General features: G+C 42.2%; 3 protein-coding genes across 11 annotated transcripts in view; 2 read left to right on the top strand and 1 right to left on the bottom strand.

The window, feature by feature from the left end:
- LOC107220172 (nephrin) overlaps nucleotides 1-22455 on the bottom strand; it is a 155457-nt gene that overhangs the window by 83434 nt on the left and 49568 nt on the right. The gene's annotated exons all lie outside the window — the stretch shown is intronic.
- LOC107220179 (glucose dehydrogenase [FAD, quinone]) lies at nucleotides 14177-16801 on the top strand. 2 transcript variants are annotated; one of them, XM_046744859.1, is made up of 7 exons: nucleotides 14177-14449; nucleotides 14551-14760; nucleotides 14830-14958; nucleotides 15026-15582; nucleotides 15658-16120; nucleotides 16172-16542; nucleotides 16609-16801. In XM_046744859.1, the coding sequence occupies exons 2-7, from the start codon at nucleotides 14553-14555 to the stop codon at nucleotides 16690-16692; spliced, it is 1812 nt and encodes a 603-aa protein (XP_046600815.1). In that variant the 5' UTR covers nucleotides 14177-14449; nucleotides 14551-14552; the 3' UTR covers nucleotides 16693-16801. The 2 variants fall into 2 exon arrangements, with proteins under 2 accessions (XP_046600815.1, XP_015514141.1); XM_015658655.2 differs by having other exon boundaries at nucleotides 14502-14760.
- On the top strand, nucleotides 17953-22300 carry LOC107220173 (glucose dehydrogenase [FAD, quinone]). The gene is made up of 7 exons (XM_015658644.2): nucleotides 17953-18067; nucleotides 18369-18790; nucleotides 18909-19037; nucleotides 19116-19669; nucleotides 19833-20295; nucleotides 20374-20744; nucleotides 20834-22300. Exons 2-7 carry the CDS (start codon nucleotides 18580-18582, stop codon nucleotides 20939-20941), a joined length of 1836 nt encoding a protein of 611 aa, XP_015514130.1. The 5' UTR covers nucleotides 17953-18067; nucleotides 18369-18579; the 3' UTR covers nucleotides 20942-22300.

The following is a 22455-nucleotide window of genomic DNA, read 5'->3' as shown; positions in this document are numbered from 1 at the left end:
TGCCTGCATGCGGGGGTGAATCGGGGGCGAGGTGACGGCGATTCTAAATCGCGATCCTATATATGTATATATATATATATATATATATGTATGTATGTGTATATATAAGGATCCAACGGACCGTCTAAAGGTACCAAAACCCCTCCTCGCCCCTTCATCCCACCTCCATTTCGCATCGGCTAGCTGCGTCAGGTTTAGATGACGCGAAGAAGTCGGGTTTGATTTGGTTTGGTTTGGTGGAAAGAAGAACTCAAGTAAGAGGATTCGGGGGGACGGTAACGAAATCAGGATATCGAAGTAATACTTTTTTTTTGTTTCTTTTTAAACTTTTCATCACTTTTGACGATGTTGGACGAGTAGTGGATTCGATTGGAAATCACGTTTTTTTTAATTCAAAGAATTTTTACGCATGACACTCAAAGTAAATTTTCACGATTTCAAGTAGTTACCTAAACATTTACCACGACGTCGAGCGAAGGTTCTAACAAATTGAAAATAAACACGAAGCTTGTGTAAAATGAACGCATTCGTGATTTCGAGCGAAAGTGATAGCCAAGCCCTGGAATTCTAACGAAGAAACGGAGATCGAATGATTCACCGAATAAGCTTGGTAGAAAGTATTTCACCGGACAGTCGAGTTAACGGATCGATTCCGGTAAGGCTGCCCGTATCAAAGCCGGCAATTAATTACCGCGACAATTAATAACGGCTACCCTTGCGGCATGAGTAGTAGTGACGTTATATTAAGCCGGATGAGAATCCATCTTGACCATAACGAGGGTGTGAGCCGTGTAAGTGAACGCCCGGAGTACACCTACATCAACCTGTCCTAAAAGCCAACAGGTGTGTCTAGTCGAGGTTGGTCGAACCGGAAGGACGAGAAGCTAATTAATTGTCAAAAATTAGATATCGTTAGTAAAGATTCCAATTTTTTACCAATCTGGTATCTGAACAAACCTACCCAACGAACTGAAAATATTATACATGTGTAAGTATAGCGATGCGAGCCAATATTCGCATTTTGTTGAACAAAAAAAAAAAAAGAAAACAATACACGCATTAGTTTGACGACGAACTTTGGTTATAAAAAGTTTGATATCCTTTCACATCTTTTTGTACACGAGTCTTATTTTACCAGATTGAGGTTAGTTACGTTAATTTAACGAAATGTTGAAACTAGAATCATTGTTTTCGGAATTGAGAAACGACTTTGACGGAGTTCAATTTCCGATATCTGAATACATTTTCCTTTTTAAAAATTAATTACTCAATTTGAGACGATCCTACAGTAGCGAAATGATGATTTTTCGATCAGTTAATAACGATTAATGATATTTGGAAATACACATTATCATTATCATTATCATTATTGTTGTTGTTGTCGTTATTATTCGTTAAACGATCAATTCCCCTCTCACGATTCTCCAACCTTTTCGTTGCATGTTTTAATTTCGATCAAACGAATTTCTCTGTCTCACCTCTCTTTCTTAATTTCACTCCTTTACGCGAATCGGAGTAAACCTGTATTCGCAACGCGTCTGCATAAAAATTAGCATACACTCACTATTTATTGCGCAGCCGTGTGGCGGGATATAAATAATATTTAAGCGGCCCTCTTTATCATATAAACGCGGGCGAGCCTAATGGCGCTCATTTGAATCCCTGTTTTTCCCTCCTCGCCGACCTCCTCCACCCCCCCTTATTCCACCCCCATTCTTAATGGGCTTAGTAAAGTCGAGAAAACATGCCACACACTTCCGACCGTTTACCACCGGCTCCCTAGGGTTGCTCGCTTTTTTTCCCCCAACAATACTCGGAGGTCGAGACGGGGAAAAATGAGCCGGTAAAAACGAAACGGTAAAGTCGTCGCGAAGGAAGGAAGGAAAGGAGGATGAAAAATTCACCAATTACCATCTTTGCTTTGCTTCGCTTCGCTCGAGCAACGCTCGATAATTGTTTCAACAAACGTGGATAAATATTTCGTGCTTTACCGATCCTCGATCCGAACCGACGAAGTAGATCGAAGCTGACCTCGGCCGTAAACACGATGCGTATTGCAAAGAGACGAGTAGAAATGACGGGGGAATTGGGACTGATTTATCGATATGCGAGAAGGGTGAAATAATTGACGCAGAATGCGAGCCCCGCCACTTGTTGTTGAAACAACAACGGTCCTCCTAACCGAGTTTAAGAGGAGCGAAGCACTCGACTGTCGACCCTAAACAACCAAGTGCCAGAATACCGCTGGCCAAAACTTGAAGAGCCGAGCTAATTCGTTCCATTTGCCAAGCGATGTGCAGTTGCCTCTCGGCTGGTGGAGAAACACCTGATTAAACCGAAACTGTGCATTGACCCTCGGCTAAAAGTCCATTTCGACTCAACGTTAAATCTGCCGGAGTAATCCAAAATATAATAACTATGAAAGGGTTATGTACTGGGTCGGGATTTGTCAAAAATCCATTTTTTTTTTTTTTTTTTTTGATAAGCTGCTTCCGGATATCGGTCGTAGCAGTTTTAAATATCATTATTTTGACAGCAAAAAACAATTTTTATATCAACAAATTGAAATGTCTCGTCATTTTCGGCCTCCCGACTAGATTATATAACCCCTAAAAGCGTTTCTTAGACTTGCGTGTAATTTTTTTCATCACCGTCGACTGTTGGTTAACGATAACTGTGTAAACTCTGAACTTGACGATGCATTTTCTATTATTCTTCGTCTCCTTTCAGTTTGTCCGATGTCCCCCGACTCCTCATCTGTTTCAATTTATCGCATGCGGTAAAAAGCGCTTAGAGATACAGGGTTGAACTTCCTCCAACCCAGCCGACATGCTCAGCTGGTACATCGTAAAGGATAAAACGTCACGTCGTTTAACTCTGGCCGACTATGCACTTAGGAGATTGCCGTTCAACCCGGTCGCAATTAGAGAACAAAGTATATATACGGCGGGTTTTATACACCTTCAAAAGTGTTCAACTCCGTGATCGGCCATTCGTAGTTTTTACATAACCATTGGCGACCTGGTCCACCCGTTGGTTGTACCCATGGGTGCAAGGAAACAAGATCTGTTGGCCACCAGCATGACGGTATTTATATTTAACTACGATTCTCGTTATCACGTGACCATGATTGTATCGTGCTTAAAAATCAATCCATAGTGAACTGAGAAACAGGACACTTGGATGGCATTCCGAGAGATCGAAGCGACTCGCTGCAGCTTCTTGGCTTCCGCACTTCTCTCTCTCTCTCTCTCTCTCTCTCTAGGGAAAAGCTAATGAAAATGTGAAGTGGCACGGAAGAATATTAGCCGGTCACTGGCTCCAAGATGCTGGTCCGACTCTGTTTCATCCGGTTTAACTCGAACGGACACAACCCAACGACCACTCGCATTTTCTCATCTTCCCAGACTTTCTCATCCGTCATTTCATGCTTTTTGCATCCAGGCTTTGCCGAGTTACAAACTGGCTGCCTCTTCGTTCGGTCAGCAAAAATTTTCATAAAAATCCCTCGAGCCCGGCATCAGCCTGACTGTCTGCGAAAAATATCACCGCCGTAAGACTAGTTTGAATTTACTGCAAAGTAGACACTGCAACACCGCTGCAACAACGCAACGAGAAAATCGAGCTTGCGGAAACTTTGCGGAAAGTTTTACCAAGGCGTGCGTACCAATCCAGTTTGTGTTAAAACCGGGTTGTTCACCAGCTGTTGTCGCATCGCGTCGAGTACTTTTTCTCTCGTCTTCCATCCCTGCTCTTTGCTCTTTGCTTTTTGCATCTCCGAGTGTTATCTCGTTTTACTATAATCTTGAGTTTGCTCTCGTACGGCGTAAACTCGATGGTAGGTATCCACCGCAAGGTGGTACCATAAACCAAGGCTTGCGAGATTAATTAAAACATTAAGAGGAAACAATGCAGTTCCCTCGGCTTAGAAACACATCCCAGTAACACAATGCTGTGATCCCACCCTTCGTCTACCGTCTTCAATCGGCTCGTAAAACAAACTTTCGGCAGGCAGACCGTCGTCGCTCCTCGAGTAAGCGATCGCACTTTCCCCGCTTCTCCATTTTCCTCCCCTCCCTTCTCATCCAGCCACCGCTCAACTTTGGCTCATCAAAAAGTTTTCAACACCGAGGTCGGGTGGGTAGGTGGTGCGTCGGAGTGACTAAATAATTTTCAAAAATCACAACCACCGAGTCACCGCTCGTGTAAGCCTATCTCTCTGTACTTGCGTGTGAGTCGGACACTTATATTCCACATTGCTCCCGGCGAATTTCAGGGAACATAATTAACCCGACTCTCGAGTTCCTCGCGATTTAAGATGGCTCGTTTTATTATTATTTGCGTCCCCCAGGACACTCGCGAAATATTCCAAAGCAAAAGAAAAAAGGAGAAACGTCTCTTTCCATTTTCTCTTCAACTTAACGAAAGGACCTCTAAAGATCGCGCGATAACTCATCGTGGCAAGGGACGATAAAATCAGGACGAATTTATCGCAGGGTAGTAATAAATTGTGTCAAAAAGAGAGGGGAGAAAAAACAAAGTAAAAAAACAAATTCGTCCCGCGAAATGAATAATCACAGCTTATGCCTTGCGCTTTGACATTGTGACAGCGGTGGGATGCGTCCGTAAGCTTCAACGATTAGCTTCGTTCATCGTCCGGACGAATATCGTTGGGATTGTTTTTTTCACTCGCGTCGTTAGGACGGAGGCGGTATTGTGTTAGTTTAGCCACGACGACGTTGAGCGTCGCGACGGCGAAGCGACGCGGTGAGTTACGGAAAACGGAACCAAGGACGCGGCCACTTCCGTTTGTAATACAACTCCGGCGTACAATGGGTCACAATGGGCAAGGGTGCCTCACGGGAGGCCCAACCTTCCCTTGCACGACCGTTTCTGCGCTCAAACTCGCGTTTCGCGTATACGTTATATAATAAATACCTGCACCCAGTCCATTTTCTCACCCGGAAATTCTCAGGGAAGCAGAAAGCTCAGCGGTAGGTATTGGAATTTAGCTTATATTTATGTGGGAATGAAACTCTTCGCCCGGTGAGTCCTGGGTCCGGATAAGCGAGCAGACCGATTTTACGACCGGGTTTTCACCCTTGCCGATTCGGAAATTCGATATTGCTATTATCAAACCTTTTTGCCACTTATTCTGTCGGGTGAAGAGTTCTAATCTCACCGGGAAATATTTCAAAGTATATCTTACTTGTCTTAACCCTTTCACTCGCACAAATATACGCTACCTGTGTATATTTCGATGCTGAATGCGAATCTGATGTCAAAAATTTAATAAAACTAAAAATAACACCTAAAACGGGGTGAAAACGGGGTGAATTATCAATATTGTTTTAGACGGTCTTCTTTGATGAGAACCACATGCATGAAAAAACGTGTTTTTTTTTTGCGTACGTTTATTCGTAACGATTATAAAATATTATGGATTCTCTGAAAAACCCTAGTCATTCCAAAGTTTGAGTATTTCTTTTACCTGAAAATGCAAATGAATTCTGGACTTTGCATGGAATATAAAGAAAGCGACAAAAAAAAAAATAAATAAAGAGAAGAAAAAGGGTCCCACCATGGTGGCTTCTGTAACTGAAAGGTTTAATGTTTTAACTGCGGCGAGGCGTATAAGAATTTAACTTTGGATTTGTCCGTTCCTTGTTTTACGGATTTGCGAGTGTCACTCGGTTTTCGAATTTATCGCCTTGAAATTCGAATATAACAACGACGAAATTGTTTGGATTGTATTTGGAATAGGGTTGATAACGGAGATGGCTGATAATTCATCTATATGTACAGAAATGTATATATATGGATTAATTAGGTGATACAACGAACGGGTAATGAAATTAATTGGTGAGTAAGAAAATAACTTTCCAGCTCCGTGTAAGTGAGCAAAGTTTTAAACAATAATTATCAACTCTCTCTCTCTCTCTCTCTTGCTCTCGTCGGGTAACTAATCCAAAGAAACGTGAATTTATATTTCAAACTGGCTTCAGCAGCTCTCCTCTCCTCTCTCTCACTCTCTCTCCCCCTCTCTTTCTCACGTTTTCATTCCTTGGCTGGGCAAATCTTTACTACGAAGGGGATTCGAGAGGGCGGGATGAAGTTGTTTAAATTTTCATAATACAGATTTCACCTAAATTACTCTGCGGGAATTAGTGGGTTGTAGAGAGGGCGGAGGAAAAGCTCTGGTACACGGGCCCTGAACCTCTATATACATATATATATATACTTTCGTAAGATAAGCTTTTAGTATATTCGCTTGCCCTCAGCTGCGTGGCCTCGGCTAAAGAGATAGCAAATATAACAAGACTAGGAGAAACGATGATAACTATAAGAACAACAAAGAGAAAACGAGAAGAGAGCAATGATAATCAAAGCCACACATCGTGTGACGGAAGAAATCGAAATCGGATTGAACTATACTGTAAACATTCGCGAGTAAGAAAATCATCGTCAATGTCATTTTATCTCAACGCGTGTGAAAAAAAAGGAATTTCAAAATATAGAGACAGACGGAGAAAGTCAAGCTTCGATCATAGGCGGCGCACTGATTAAAAGCCGTGAATGAATAATTTCTCATCCGGTACTGCGGTTAATTCATTTCATTACACCCGGATAATCCATCGTGCAATTAATACCGACCGAATATCCGCTGAAATCCCGTTTCTAAATGATAACAGAACATCGGTTGGATATGTGAAAATTTATATCGGCAATCAATTCCCGTTCACTCTGATTAAGGATATACTGGCTATAAATTCTCAACCAAAAGCGAGACTCGTCGACGATATTAAATACTTTGCGATAAGAGAAGAATTCCAAAAAAATCAACCACAATGAAAACGATAAGTTATCAATAAATTGTTTGAACGAAAATGGAAATTTAAAAATAGTGAGTAAATTCTTCAAAAATTCATGTGTATTCGTAGAAATCAACGAATTTATTTTCCATGTCAAGAAAAAACATTCCCCAAAAATGTTTCAAACAATATTTTGTTTATTATTTTGTGGTTAATTTTTTCCGATATGTATCTCATCATAAATTATTCAATATCGTCGACGAGGATCAATTTTCGCTCGGAATGTGACTGCTCACAGTTCTGATTGTCAGAAGTCATCGAGTTCAATATAAAAATCTGTGAAAAGACCAAAGTTATTTGTTTTATCTGTTCCATTCAACCAGCTGAAAGAAAATCAGGCGGCAACTTTTAGTGCTTCGAATCGAAACACCTGCTTTAACCGATGTGGAACGTCTAAAATCGGATCCCAAGGAGCGAAGGGAGAAAATTGTAAACTCGCGTGATGAAAACGATAAAGAAACAGCGCTAGACCCGCTTTCCAACTATTCAGACCCGAACGGGCGAATGACACGCCGTCGATCTCTTCGTGTTTCGTTATGCCAAGTTGAAAACGAGCCGCGCTAATCAAATGATCGATTCGCTGCGCTTATCGCGGCGCCGAGTTGAAAAAAACGGCTTTCAGCGTTTCTACTCGGAGTTGGAAAAAGTCCCTGGAATCATTTCCACCGAAATTGCGAGACTGGATTTAGCCGTGGGACCCAATCAAGGGCCTGATCCGTTCGTCGGGTGGATTAGAATCTAATCAAGAAAGCGAGTCGCCGAATCGGTGACGAATCCCAAGTCTCTCTCGCTAAAGGGCGCCCGCCCTTCGTCATTCTCCCATCATCCGACCTGCGTTCACTCGCAAAACTGAATCCAGAAGCCTAGAGGAAGTGTCGACCCTGTCAAACCCTACTTCGCAAACGGGTAAAGAGTAAACGTCCGACTTTGACAAACTCTTACGAGAAACTGGGCAACAAACCCTCGCGAAATCTCGTTGTTCGAGCTCGCAGCCAATCAACAAACTTAAACAATCCCGGCTTCTACATTACTGAACGATGTCGTAGACTGAGCTGAACAAAAATCGGAATCGTACGACGTACCGAAGACTGATGTTTGGAATTTTTTAAAGATTTTTTCATCCCTGACAAGTGTTCGATACGATTTTTGAACATTTTTTATATCGCTATTTTTATTTCTGGACCGAATTCTGTTGTAGCTTATTAGATTTGGCCTGTGATACCAAAATCAAAGTTTGGAAGGTGAAATTTCAAACTGCGGATCGGATAGAGTGGATAAAAATGTGGAAATTATTGATTCGGATCGTGAAATCTGTTGTGAGAAATTTGGTATTGAGCCGAAATCAGCTTCACGGATGTGTAACTCGAGCGAAAGGCAGAGGGGGGAAAGAGATGGGGAATACTGGAAAAAAGAGGGAATCTCCTATTAGGGAAGAAGAACGTGCCGGTTAGCCGGGCGCAGCTAAGCGGGTTAGCTGCAAAACCTTTCGAAATCGAGAACCAGCGGCTCCGAACGTTAAGTCTAGAATGATAGCTTCTAATTTCTCCACTTTAGTCGACGCCTCTCCCTTTCCGGGCAAAAAACTTTCTAATACCTTCCGTCGTCGCCCGGTGAAAGCAACTCGACCTTCTCGACCCAAAGCTTTTTGCGTCACAGTTTCGGCGTCCTTGCTCGCTTATCGTATTATACTAAAATGACGGATTTGGGTCTGGCTCTAAACCGCAAGGGTGTTCCATTTTCGACTAATTGAAATTTTACATCTTCGCTCGACGTGTTCGTTCGTCTTACTTGCCACGGTATTAAATTCGCGTGTTTTTTTTTTCTTTTCTTGTTCACATCGATTTTCGATTTCACGTCTTGTTTCGGAATGAAAAATGATAAACGGTAAAATAATTGTTCATAAAATCTACCGTATCCCAAAATTTGAAACCCTGTTAATATAATTGAAAAAAAAAGAAGAAGAGACAAATAAAAGATAAAAATAGATCACGATTGATCTAAATCCGTTTAAAAATAATTTCGGCAACGTGATTGAGAAAATAAAACGACGATAAGGCGAAGGTAGAAAATCAAATTGCGAATATGTATAACAAAGAACGTAATCGTGGGGTGGAAAAGCGGTGTGAACAGGTTTTACACAGGGGATGAAAAAGAGGAATGTGAAAAGTTTTTCAATATTTCCTCTCGTAATTTTTCGCTTAAAAAATTTAAAAAAAAAATTATTTCATTATCCTTGTGAAATCCATCTCCAAACAAATAACCGTGCGTATATTTTTCTATCTGACTGTAGGTTTTATTTTTTTTTTTTTTCCTTAATATTATCTCCATTCTTTACATATGAGACTTTCCACGCCAACTCGGTAAACGGTTGACCGTGACGTTTTTTACTTTCATCAATAATTTCTTAAACGTTAATACGAACCCTGAAAAACCTTCAAGAATTAAAAAATTTTTTTTCAATCACTCGTCTTTACCCTACGATTTTTTAAACCCAATTTCAAATCACACAAATGGATTTTTATGAAACAAGAAAAAAAAAACGTTCGGTTTCCGAAATTAAACATTTTCACGCAAGATTCGGAGCGGGACCTAATTGTTTTATATTTTTTCAAATCATTTTTCCTATTCTTTTGATAGTTTTTTTCTATTTTCATACTTTGATGGAGGAGTTATTGAAAAAATTTGCAAAAAATTCTCGAAACCTTTTCAGGGTTCGTACTCTGACTGAGAAAAAAGTTGTCGGTGAAATGAAAAAAAAATATCACGGTCAAACGTTTACCGAGTTGGCGTGGTAAGCCCCATGTATACATACATATATAATCAACTCTCGGAATATTCCGTTCGGAAACAAACCCGGCAATATGGTAAGAGAAACGGCAAACGTGTAGATACCACAGCAGTAAACTTCGCATCTAAACTTTCGCCGAGAGCTTTCTCTCGCTCTTTTCGCAAGCGCGACTTATCCGAGTGAAAAATTTACTCAAACAACTTTTGCCATGGTTCGCGCTCCATTAAGTGGCTCAACAAGTGCGGCGGCACAAACCCCAAACCCCAAAACCCCAAACCCCTTCTGCAGACACTGATGGTGACAGAAAAGCAACTAGCACCGCACGCTTTCTCGTTCGTCATCGCTTTCCGCAATCCCCGACAATTCTCTCTGTAATTTTCCACCCATTTCTTCGTATTCGGATAATCGTGTTTTTTCGTTTTTTTCTTCATTCATCATGTGAATGATTAAAACTGTGTTTGATTCGGAGTAATGAATTTGAAAAATTTTTTACCACCAACTTTGAAGAGAAGCAAGCGAGTTTAGTATCGCGGCATTGCCCACAGCAGCGGTACAGGATTGGTCAGTTTTTCAGCCGAATATAGGCTGAGCTTTCAGCTTCGGGCAAGGGCTTTGATCTCTGCAGGGCGAATGTCAAAAGCCAAAATTTCAAAAGATTCCGGGGCAGGTGGACCAGGAGAAAACGGGGGGGGGGGGGGGGGTTAAACCCTTGGCTTAATAAAAACGTGGATCCCTCTCTTTTCGTCAGAAATATTTCCCTGATAATAATCATATTTATCAAAAATTATGGGAACGAGATTCAATACCGAAAAAATAGAAAACAACAAATTTTTTTGTCCTTCCACTTCCCACGCTTAAGACACTCGGTTGATCCATGAATTTTATCAGGAAATATTGCACTAAGCTGTGGGCTTAATTTAAGATGGGTAAAAAACGGACCTGTTCAGAAGTACGTACCGGGACCAAATAAAAAAAAAAAATCGCAGAGAATTTTCCAAAAAAGAAAAATGAAGGTAAATTTATCCTCTTTAAAACACCGCTTGGGAAATTTGATTATCTTTATTTTTGAGTCAGCTATCTAACTTCAAGCAAGGCAAGAAATTTTGCCTTATGTACCCAAACTATTGGCCGTCGGTGTGTACGCAGACATTTTTCCTTTACATCGGTATGACAAAACCTTATTTTTTTTCCCCCAGCACGAAACGACGTAGAAAGAGCAGCAGGGAGAAAAATCGGAAAGTGGGACCGGGTTGATTTTATCTCGGGGTAAAAATTCATTCAAGAATTACGGACGACGGGTTTCCGGGATTTCGCATCGGTTCGTTGTGATTTGCGAATTCCAATTCTAACTACGCAGGTCGGGTACACACGAGTCAAGAGTCTCGCCCCTCCCTCCCCCCTCCTCAACCCTCAACCCTCCGCCAATTCATCCCCATCCACGTTCCGCCAGAACTAGACTCTCCATTCACCCTCGGGCAAACATCGAGGTTGAATCCATTCCGAGGGTGATTGCATATCCGGTCGCAGAATGGAGTTTCGTTCCTGAGCTTCTTCGGCATTCAATAAATTGGCCGTACAATTATCAAAATTCGTCACCAAAATTCATTCGACGACATGATCAGGCGTCCAAAGTTCGATCGTGACCGTATTTTCATTTTACCCTCGTAACGATGAGCTCTCACTCGTAATCAATAACTAATACAGCTTCGATGATCCGTTGAAGTTGGCCGATGCCTAATAATTCTTTACCCTGATCCCCGAAAATGTCTGTTCACTAATTGTTTCGAGATATTTTGTATCAGGGTACGATATAAGGGACGACGTTGAAGCAAAAAAATGAAAATAAAAAAATTAAGGTACTTTTATCTAGCCGTGCACCGTAAGCCGTGAAAACCCCGAGGGAAGTGGAGTAAAATAAAAGCGAAAAAGAAAAGTAGAAAAAAGTGAAGAAAGAAAAAAAAAAAAATTAAAACATTTCAGACGTGTATGCTCCTCGTGGAAACGACGTCGCCGTTGATAATGACACTCGGCGAAGCATCCATGAATATTTTCATCCCCTGCACTTGGAATTGAGGCTTGTAGGTGTCGCGGTGCTTGAATTTTAATTGCGACGATTCTCGCCAGTGTCGAGAGTATATTAGGGTAGGTGGGTTTGCCGCCTTTGGAGACGACGTTAAACCGCGGACGTTTTTTTGTTTTTTTTTTTTTATTGGCGTCATATCCTGGCGTTGTCGGAGGAGAGAAGAGGCGATAATGCTCGAGACCACTCAAGCCTGACGACGAAATGATGACCCCCCGATTCTTTCACCTTATTTCAATGCTTCCGGCATCACTGGAAAATTCCGACTCGAGGTTGTTTCCATATTTTATTTAGGTTGTTGGACGAGAATCAACTCGTCGTATCGTCATATTATTATTATGAAAAAGTGTGCAACTCGTGGTAGACAGGATCGTATGGGTTTGTTTATCGTTTTTCGATTCAGCCGAGCAAAATTACCTTCGATATTTATCCAGGTTAAATAAAATTACGACACATAGTTGGCCGTTGTGTTATCTCTCGATTACACGGTGACCATAAGCTCGGCAATTCCGCATGGGTGGAAAATTAGCAGCTGTAAACAAGTTCGTTGTATATTATGCGATTGGTCGCTGACCCAAGTGTGCATAACCACAGCCATAAGCATGTACAACGTGCCGCTAGTTTTCGTAACTCTCTCAATACCGTAGGCATTCACGAATTGTGGATAATGAATTTTATCCATGTCGAATAGATGGGAATATCAAGTTCCGCAGACTTGAAGATTGTCGTTTGTATTGCGGAGTTGACGATAATGAGAAGGCCGTTCGAATGCCTCAATTCTGTGTGTAAAAACTACGTCGACGGACAATTTGTCAAGTGTCAACTGTGCCTAAAACGCGTATCGGAAATGCCTGCAGCTTAAGTTAGGAATGGGTATTGGCAAATTCCACTCGACGCGATACGGCGAGAATAAGAAATACGCAGTGGCAACGGTGACATGACTGAACTTCAAATATTTGCATAAACCAGTCCGATCATCAGTCAACCATGACTTATCAATGGCAGCTCACGGTGCTTTGGAATCGAACTTGTTGGTGGACATTTCCTCGTTTCACGTACTTGGAAGCGCATCAATTAAGGATATACCGGCTATACATTCTCAACCAAAAGAGAGTCTCGTCGACGATATTGAATACTTCGTAAGATACAAGTTTGAAACAAATCAAGCGGAGTAAAAAAGTGATAACGAAATTCAATATTCATAATAAAATGACCGAAACAATAAACTGCGTTTCACGTTGTGATTGTAATTATTTTGTTCCTCTGCCTTCAAGTAACAGTTCAATTGGCCAGCAGGATAGTGCATAAGACTACTTGAAATCGCTTCAATTAAACGCGAAGGGATTTCAAGTGAATTGAAAGTTCTTTCGTTATTCAGAGCCGTATGGACCGGTATTAAAAAGTGTTGTTACTGAATACCCAGCTGCGATGCGACTGTGTTATATCTGGAGGTCAAGCTAGAAATAGTTATTTATGCTACATGTGGGATAAGTAGCAAATAATCGGACAGTCGTGTTGTTGCGACATGAGCGTAAGATTTATGAGGCATTCGTACGAAGACGAGTGTGGTCAGGCGACGCCGTCGGCTCGTAGCGATATCTACCACACGCGTCTTCATACGAATGTCTCATAAACCTTACAGCGAATGTCGTAATCACGACTGTCGTATTTGCTACTTATCCCACACGTACAGCGCTCGAAAAGTCAACTTCCAGAGCAGGTGTTGTAAAAATGATATTTACATTGACGTGATAAATGTTATACGAACAGATGCTGAAACGAGAACCTCAAGTCTAAAAAACTCAAGCCATATGAATATGCCAAGCTAGAAAGAACAGCAGATTGGCCATCAACTTTCCAGTTTTTCCCTAAATCAATTCACGAGACTCGCAGTCAAGCGTAGCAGCGTGCGGGGTCTTTTCAGCCCAGTAGACTTAAAATATTCAGGTGCATCACGTATGTGTTGTAACGTGATGTTTTAGAACCGCCCGTCACAAAGGCACAAAGCTGAAGGAAACTCCCGAAAAACGCGTCCTTGACGGGATACTCCAAGCGAGCTCGACCCAAAATAGGCAATAACTACCAGTCACCAATTTTTTCTTTATAAATTCTGTAATTACGCGCTTCGACTCGAGTAAACAAGATGCCAGGACGACGACTATCCCGACCACCTAGGGACCAACAGCTACCGATGATTACCGTCTTCAGCGACTGAAAGCCCCTACGAGCTGGTGAAATCAAAGAAGAAGTCAGGGGTAGAACATTACGCGTCATCTACCGCTAACATTAAAAAATACGTGGCGTACTCGCAACAGATATTCGTCACAAGAGGGATGATCTAATTATGGTGGGGAACAAACGACCAATCGACTGGAAGAAGAGTCACCTGACGACAGCGGCAAGATCGCCGAGCCAAACGGCGAGCTTCGTCTATTCTACGCTCAACCCGCCAAGAGACATCACATTCCTTCCTTACTCTCATTAATCTAAACTTTTCCTTCGGTTAATTTATCTCTTCTTCTTCCTTACCACTATCGTTGTTATCGCTATCGTTTATTCTATCGCTACCGTTCTTCTCCAAAATCCTCTGTCGTTTAGCTTCTTCCATTTCTTTACCGATTACTTTTCTTTTACCTTCTCTTTTCTGTGCTACCAATAAGTTTAATTTAAATTAAATTCAGTGTTTGTGAGCCCGAGTCACCGGCCAAGGTAATGCTTTCGCTTTTTTGTTGTATCGTTACAAAGTTACTCATAATTTCAGTTGGCGTCACGGATTTCCGTAATTCGGCAAATCACCGTTCCCTGAGCAGCGATGACATCCGAATACAGCGAGCTGAGCACCTGCAATTCGAGTCTCTCAGGGCCATACCTTCAAGACCTTTGCAGTGGCTCGGCGTTTATCCTTTTTATGACCATCCTGGAAACTTACATTCAAGCGAGTGAACTGATTTCCGGAAAATGCGAGCGTATGACACCGGTCGACAATACGGAAACTGTTTACGATTACGTTATCGTCGGAGGTAAGGAACGTTAGAAATTCAAATCTTGTTCAAGAGAACAGGACGAAAATCGATATTGATTTTCAATAGGCGGCGGTGCCGGTGCTGTGGTAGCTGCAAGACTGAGTGAGATTTCCAACTGGACGGTTTTACTCCTTGAAGCCGGTGAAGACGAGTCGGCAGCCATGCAGATCCCAAGTTTCGATGAACCCTTACTAGGTTGGTAAATAAGATGGACACCTATTTCCAAACGACACCTTGAACGACGAGCTGTTGTTTTTCACAGGATCAGAGATCGGCTGGAACTATTATACGACGAATGAAAGTCACGCCTGCTTGTCAACGAACGGTTCGTGTATTTGGTACTCGGCGAAGTGTCTCGGGGGAAACACAGCGCACAATGGAATGATATACCTGCGAGGGTACAAGCAGGACTATGACGAATGGGCCTCGATGGGCAACGAAGGGTGGTCATGGGAGGAGGTGATGCCGTTTTTCCTCAAGTCGGAAGACAACGGTGAAATCGAGCGAGTTGGAAGCGAGTATCACTCGACGGGTGGGCCACTATCCGTCGAAAGATTTCCCTATATTCCTTCTTTCTCACAGTCCATAATCGCTGCCGGTATCGAAGCCGGTTACGGTTACAGCGACGATCTGAACGGTGACGTGGTCAAAGGCGTCTCAATAATTCAAGCGACGAACAAACACGGAGTAAGGCGCAGTAGCTCCAGAGCTTTTCTATGGCCAGCGAGAAATCGTTCGAATCTTCACGTGTCCCTGAACTCTCTCGTGACCAAGATCGTAATCGAGGATGGCCAAGCGGTCGGCGTCGAGTATGACAAGGTATTCACCGCCATTTCTACATTTTATCATGAAATCACTCAACGCAAAGCTAGTATATCGATTAATCCTCCACAGAACGGAACGTCAAATAGCGTGAATGTGTCCAAAGAGGTGATCGTCTGCGCAGGCTCAATAAGGTCACCTCATCTTCTGATGCTCTCCGGGATTGGACCAAAGGCTCATCTGGATTCCTTCGGTATCGAAGTACTCCACGACCTTCCTGGGGTCGGTGAAAATCTCCACGATCAAGTTTCTCACGCGGTCAACTTCACCATTAATGAGCCCGACATCTTCGACAACGACTGGGTCGCTGCATCTGAGTACCTCGCCTCCCAGTCGGGGCCACTCTCATCGATCGGATTATCCCAGGTAGTTATGGCACTGCCGAGCAGCTTGACTACCTCAGACTATCCGGACATTCAGCTCTTCTTCGAGGCCTACGTAGCCAGCTGCGCGCCGGGTGAAAAGGGTGCTCTAAAGAGCTCAGGAAAACGCTCAGTGGGCGTTGGGGTTGGGTTCATGCGTCCGAAGAGCAGAGGTGGGTAAACAGTTGTGGATTGAGAGGAAAATACAACGGTTTGTCTTTTAGGAAGAATCAGCCTAGCTTCAAAAGACCCTTTTGTGTATCCTGTGATCTGGTCTAATTACCTTGATGACTCTCGCGACGTCACCGGACTAGTTGAAGCCATTCAATTGACCCTTGCACTGGCCAACACATCTGCCTTAAAAGCCCATAACTTCACCTTGAGTAATCCACCGCTGGAAGCTTGCTCCAACTACACTTTCCGAAGCGACGAATATTGGGCCTGTGCTGTGCAGCAGGACACTTTGCCCGAGTGGCACGACGTCGGCTCTTGCAAAATGGGACCAGCCTCCGATTCCATGGCTGTTGTTGATCACCAACTACGCGTTCACGGTGTAAAAGGACTCAGAGTTGCAGATGCTTCCATAATGCCTAAGGTGGGACTTTATTTTTAGTTCACGTGAGTCGCCAGTTATCGATTCACGAAAAAATATCTTTCACAGGTAACCTCGGCGAATACGGGAGCGCCAACAATAATGATTGCGGAACGAGCCGCCGACTTCATAAAAAATTATTGGGGCCGTTGATGCCTTGATAAGATTCTGTGACATGTTACGTATCACTCAATGAGCATTTCAATCGGATTTGTCAATATTCACAGTACAATAACCAAATCAATAAACTGCGTTCCACGTTGTCATTGTAATTATTTTGTTCGGCTGCTTCAAGTAAAACTTTAACTGACTAACAGGATAATACGCAAGACTGCTTTGAATCGATTTGATTACACGCGAAGAGATTCCAACCGAATTGAAAGCTTTGTCATTATCCACAGGCGTATTGACTGATATTGAAAACTGTTGTCATTCAATTGAAAGAATTAATACAGTTAACCCAGATCCATATTTTTATATTTAATATACCGGGAAACTTGCAAAAATGTATTTTAAAAGACAATGTGAATGATTAATATTGTGTTACGTATGAAATTTCCTCATCGTGTATGAAAAGGCCGAAAAAGTTGAATAAACTTGCATCGAGGAATCGTTAAGTACTCATTGTCAGCTGTGACGCGACTGTGTTATATCGAGACCTCAAGCCAGACAATGATGTTTTCATTGACGCGGATAAATAAAAATGTCTCACGAACAAATGCCGAAACGAGAAAATTGAGTTCAAAAACACAAGCTAAGTTGTAAACATGCGAAGTGAGAAAGAACAGCAAATTTGTATGCGTTTTTTGACAGGCTTTCATTCATTCAGCAAAGTTACAACGAATGAAGTCACGCAAAATAAAAAATAGAGTCAGATGCGTGAATTCAATAATTGCAATCAAGATATAATATATATTATTATTATTAACAGCGAGCCGAATCGTGACCTCGTTATCTTTTTCTAACGTTTCGCGTTTTGTAACGAGATAAGAACCGTACAGATTCAACATTTGTTTGATCCTGAATTTATATTTTTCCGACCCTGAATTATTTTCTACCTCAGTCCAACAAAGTAATCCAATTCTGTTTTCTGCTACCGTTGATTTGATTCATTGGCCAGTTCATTGGACGTGACAAAATAAAATCTCATATTTATCACCTGCAGTGTGGATCGCTATCGTCTACCAAACTTGAATAAAATTACTATCCTAAGCGAGCTACTGGCATCATGATTGCAATAACGGGCCGTAACTTTATCGCGAGACATTACTGAAGTTACGAAATGAACGATTTCGAATCGAAAAACTAAAATCCTTTTCGAAACTGCAAAGAATAATGCCGATCTCAGGCCCTGAAAGCGTACTTTTCATGTTTATTCTCGACCAGTTCATACAGGTGGACGAGAAGATATGCGGAAAATGCGAGCAAATAAAGCCAATCGAAGAACCAGATACCGAGCACGACTTCATCGCGGTTGGCGGTTGATTTCATTGGTTAGATCATCTGCATAACATGGAGTACTTCTCGGGTTTGTTGAAAAACAAATTGTAATATGTCTCGCTTGGATAGCCTTTGTCTGATATCAAATTCACCCTTCCACCGGGTTGTTATTTCTCACGATATTGCACATGTCTAAAATAAACCGTTCTCTCTTATGTTTTTCACGAAAGAAATTGAACTAATACAAATTATTACCGTCGTGTTGTGTACGGAATATTATTATTACCTGTGGTGATCGACAGTGGTGGATGCGTCCGTGTAATATCGAAACCTGTTTTTCAAATTTTATACTTTTTCCATGTATGTGAAAAGAAATATTTTGATTACAGATGCCAAAACGTAAACAGTACGCAGATATAACGTCCAAGCTATAATCCGCCGATTCAGAAGAACCAGCAAATTCAAACTCTTTGTCAGTGGTCTCTTTAACACGAAATAGAAAGTAAGGTATTATCATTAAGCAAAGTCTAATTGATTGAATATTGTGACCAGCTCAGAGTGATTGACTGTCCAAACGAAAATTGTTTCGATTACATTGGAATGATGAGATGTGGCTCCGTCCAACCGGGCATGTGTGACACGGTTTTACCGGGACCAAGTATGGAAAGCATGTGCAACGCATCTGCATTCTTTACTTTCATGTCTATCCTCGATACTTGCATTCGTGCCAAGGAGGTGATATCAGGAAGATGCGAGCGGATCAACCCCATTGAACAAACAGATAGCGACTACGACTTCATCGTGATTGGCGGTGAGTAATTACGTTGCAAGCTGTATAAATCTCTTATAATGATACAGTGATTACCTGGTTCCGATATAACTGAAAGTGCAAAAGATCCGACAATTGAGAATAATCGCATTTTCAACAGGGGGTGCGGGGGGCGCTGTGACGGCTGCGAGACTAAGCGAGGTTCCAGATTGGAAGGTTTTGCTACTCGAAGCTGGAGACGACGAGTCGGGGGCTGGTCAAGTGCCGGCATTCGCTTGGAGTTTAATCGGTGAGCGATTGGAATAATTAAGGAATTATGATGACCAATAAATAATCGTAATAAACTTGTCAAATGTATTTTACACAGGAGCGGAAAACGACTGGAATTTTCAAACGAACGAGAGCAACGCATGTTTGTCTACGAACGGTTTCTGCACATGGCACTCGTCTCGAACTCTCGGCGGAAATACGGCGCACAATGACATGGTCTACTTGAGGGGCAATCCAACTGACTACAACAACTGGGCCGCGATGGGCAACGAGGGGTGGTCCTATGAGGACGTGCTGCCGTTTTTTAAAAAGTCCGAAGACAACGGCGAAATTGACAGAGTTGGTCGCAAATATCATGGAACAGGAGGACCGCTCCGTGTTCAAAGATTTCCGTACAACGATTCCTTTTCATTTGCAATACTCGCAGCCGCCGAGGAAGCTGGATTTGGTATAAGCGACGATCTCAACGGCGAGAAGATAACCGGTTTCACGAACATCCAAACCACACAGAAGGACGGTGTAAGACGCAGCAGCGCAAGGTCGTTTCTCTGGCCAGCCAGGAATCGCAAGAATCTTCACATTTCCCTAAACTCTTACGTAACCAGAATTATAATAGAAAATAATTTAGCGGTTGGCGTTGAATATCACAAGGTAATGAATTCTTATCACTTACAGTGTCATTCTCGATATTACTGCCAATAATGAAAGATTCGTTGAGTGTTGGTCAAAGTATTTTACTATATCGGTAAACTGATAAACTTCTCACTTCGAATTCATCGATCGCATTAAAAAAAAACACAGGGATCTTTCTCAGAATGGTAAATTCAATACCGTTGGAGCGACCCGCGAGATCGTTCTCTCCGGAGGAATAGTGAAGTCACCCCATCTTCTACTTCTCTCCGGGATAGGACCCAAGGAACACCTGGAATCCATGGGAATCAAAGTAGTCAAGGATTTGCCCGGTGTTGGAAAAAATCTTCACGACCAAGTAGCTTACATTCTAAGCTTCACCATCAACGAATCCGATACCTACGAAAATAACTGGGCTGCCGCGTCCGAATATCTAGCCTTCCAGACCGGCCCCCTGTCCAGTACTGGATTGGCTCAAATCAGTAGTTCGTTACCGACGAGCTTGACGACCCCCGATTATCCGGACACCCAGCTGTCACCTATTGGTTACCAAGCAAATTGTGCTCCAGGCGAACCGGGCGCTCTTCGTAGCACGGACAAACGTACTATACGCATGTACGTAGGACACATGCACCCCAAGAGCAGAGGTATAACAGCGAAAATGAGTCAGTGCGGTTCTGACCCACGTGTAGTAAGGATTGATTCATAACGCCTTATTTCCGCAGGTAGAGTATGCCTCGCCTCAAAAGACCCTTTCGATCAGCCTTTCATCTCGGCCAACTATCTGAGCGAGCCCAGTGATGTTCAAGGTCTGATAGAGGGCATAGAGATGACTTTGGCGCTGACTCGAACTAAGGCTTTGAGAGCCCATAACTTTACCTTGTTCGATACGAACATTGAAGCCTGCTCTAATTATACTTTTGCAAGCACCGAATACTGGGCCTGCGCCGTACGCCAGGATACCATTGTCGAACTGCATCAGGCCGGTTCTTGCAAAATGGGACCAGCTTCCGATTCCTTGGCTGTCGTGGATCCCCGTTTGAGAGTTCACGGAGTGAAGGGACTCCGCGTAGTGGACGCATCGATAATGCCGCAGGTTGGTTTTATTTTCAAATAGGTACGAATCGCTGGGCATTTAGACGAATCGCGACTTGGACATGAACCTGCCCCAATTATTCTCCGCAGGTAACTTCCGCAAATACCGGATCACCGACCATGATGATCGGAGAACGAGGCGCGGACTTTATCAAGCAATGCTGGACAGACGGATCTCTCGACAATGAAAGAAAATAGTTGAATTCAATTCGTACATTTCGCGTTGTTCAATTCTACCACCATAACTACTCTGTGTATTGGACCTCTTGCATTGAATGTTTCATTTATAAACGTTGTATGAAACCAAATACACAATCATTCTCGAAATTTGCAAGCATATTGGATGCAATTAATGACATTCAACGATTGAGCCGGCCAGCCCGGTCGAACACACTAACGCACACAAACATATTGACTATCCTCGCGATGTAATAAATAAATCGAGTTTACAGAGTCGCGTTTGCAGACAACTATGAAAAGTATGAATTCCCACCAAATTTACGCATGATTGGAATAATTACCGGCTGATCGTGGTTATATTTCAATTTGTTGTGAATGGATGAAAAAAATTGTTGCGCACTTAGTCGCAACACGATGTAACGATTCAAGGTAATCGTGACGCGGTCATTAACGTCCAACGAAGGCATTTATTCCCGAAACTTTACCGAAACCTTGAACATATCATCTTTTTCGCGTTAGGCACGTACCCCGTTTGAATCCACGGTGAGACTCTTTAGTCCCTTCTTTGTAACATACATGTGTCACACTCTCACGAATGCCAGAACATCAAACAAACATCCCACGTGACATACAAATTTGGGTCTTTCGACCATGCCACACCCAGTTGTACTTTCAACCTTAACTGCGCTATGGTGCATAGTAGTCTTAGCAGATGATGGTAATCTGATATCTATGAAACTTTTTAAAATCCGTCCACACAATCGTTGCACGAATAATGCAAAAATAATTATCGCGTATTTACACTCGACAGGATTTACACAATTATGGATATTTTCGCTTGATAGCATACAATACAGTTCGTTAGCTAATATTTAACGTTATCAAATAAAATTATAATTGTTGGGAAACGACAGTGACGTTTCCTGTCCTCTGGTATACCGACTCGCAACATCAAACCTGTCACGGAATCAATAAAAATCTTTGTTTATTCAGGTTCAACAATCATTATTAAGCCGACGCGGCAAGTGTTATAAACGCCGGAGCAGGTAATCTTATTTCTGAACTTCTAAGGAATACATGAAAAAATCATATTACTTCAATGAATTTAGGATAAAGAAGCGAATAGACGACAATAAAAACTGGGTACCTATGCTACTGCGATTTCATGGTCACAAATATCATAGAGAAGAATTATTGGGATTCCAACAGAAACTCAATAATTTTTTTCGACGCCCATAACCGCTACCGCAAGTTTTATTGCACTTGTTCAAACACACCTTTTCTCATATTGACAATTTGTCTGGATCATTTCAGCTGTGTATGAGGCATTCCGTACCAATTCGATCAACCTCTGACTTTTCCAATACACTTTTCAAGTATTCTTATTTTGTGAACTCTGTCTAAAAAGGTCGCGACTGTTTTTTTTTTTTCAACACATTGAAACAAGCATAAAATCCACAAGCTCGTTGTAGTACGTTTAAAAAATAAAGTTGTTGAAAATTTCTTAAATAAAATTGAAAAATTAAATTATC

The sequence above is a fragment of the Neodiprion lecontei genome, chromosome 7 (assembly GCF_021901455.1).
Source record: "Neodiprion lecontei isolate iyNeoLeco1 chromosome 7, iyNeoLeco1.1, whole genome shotgun sequence".
Lineage (NCBI taxonomy): Eukaryota > Metazoa > Arthropoda > Insecta > Hymenoptera > Diprionidae > Neodiprion > Neodiprion lecontei.
The sequence above is the reverse complement of the archived record's forward strand: the minus strand, read 5'-3'. Positions and strand labels throughout refer to the sequence as shown.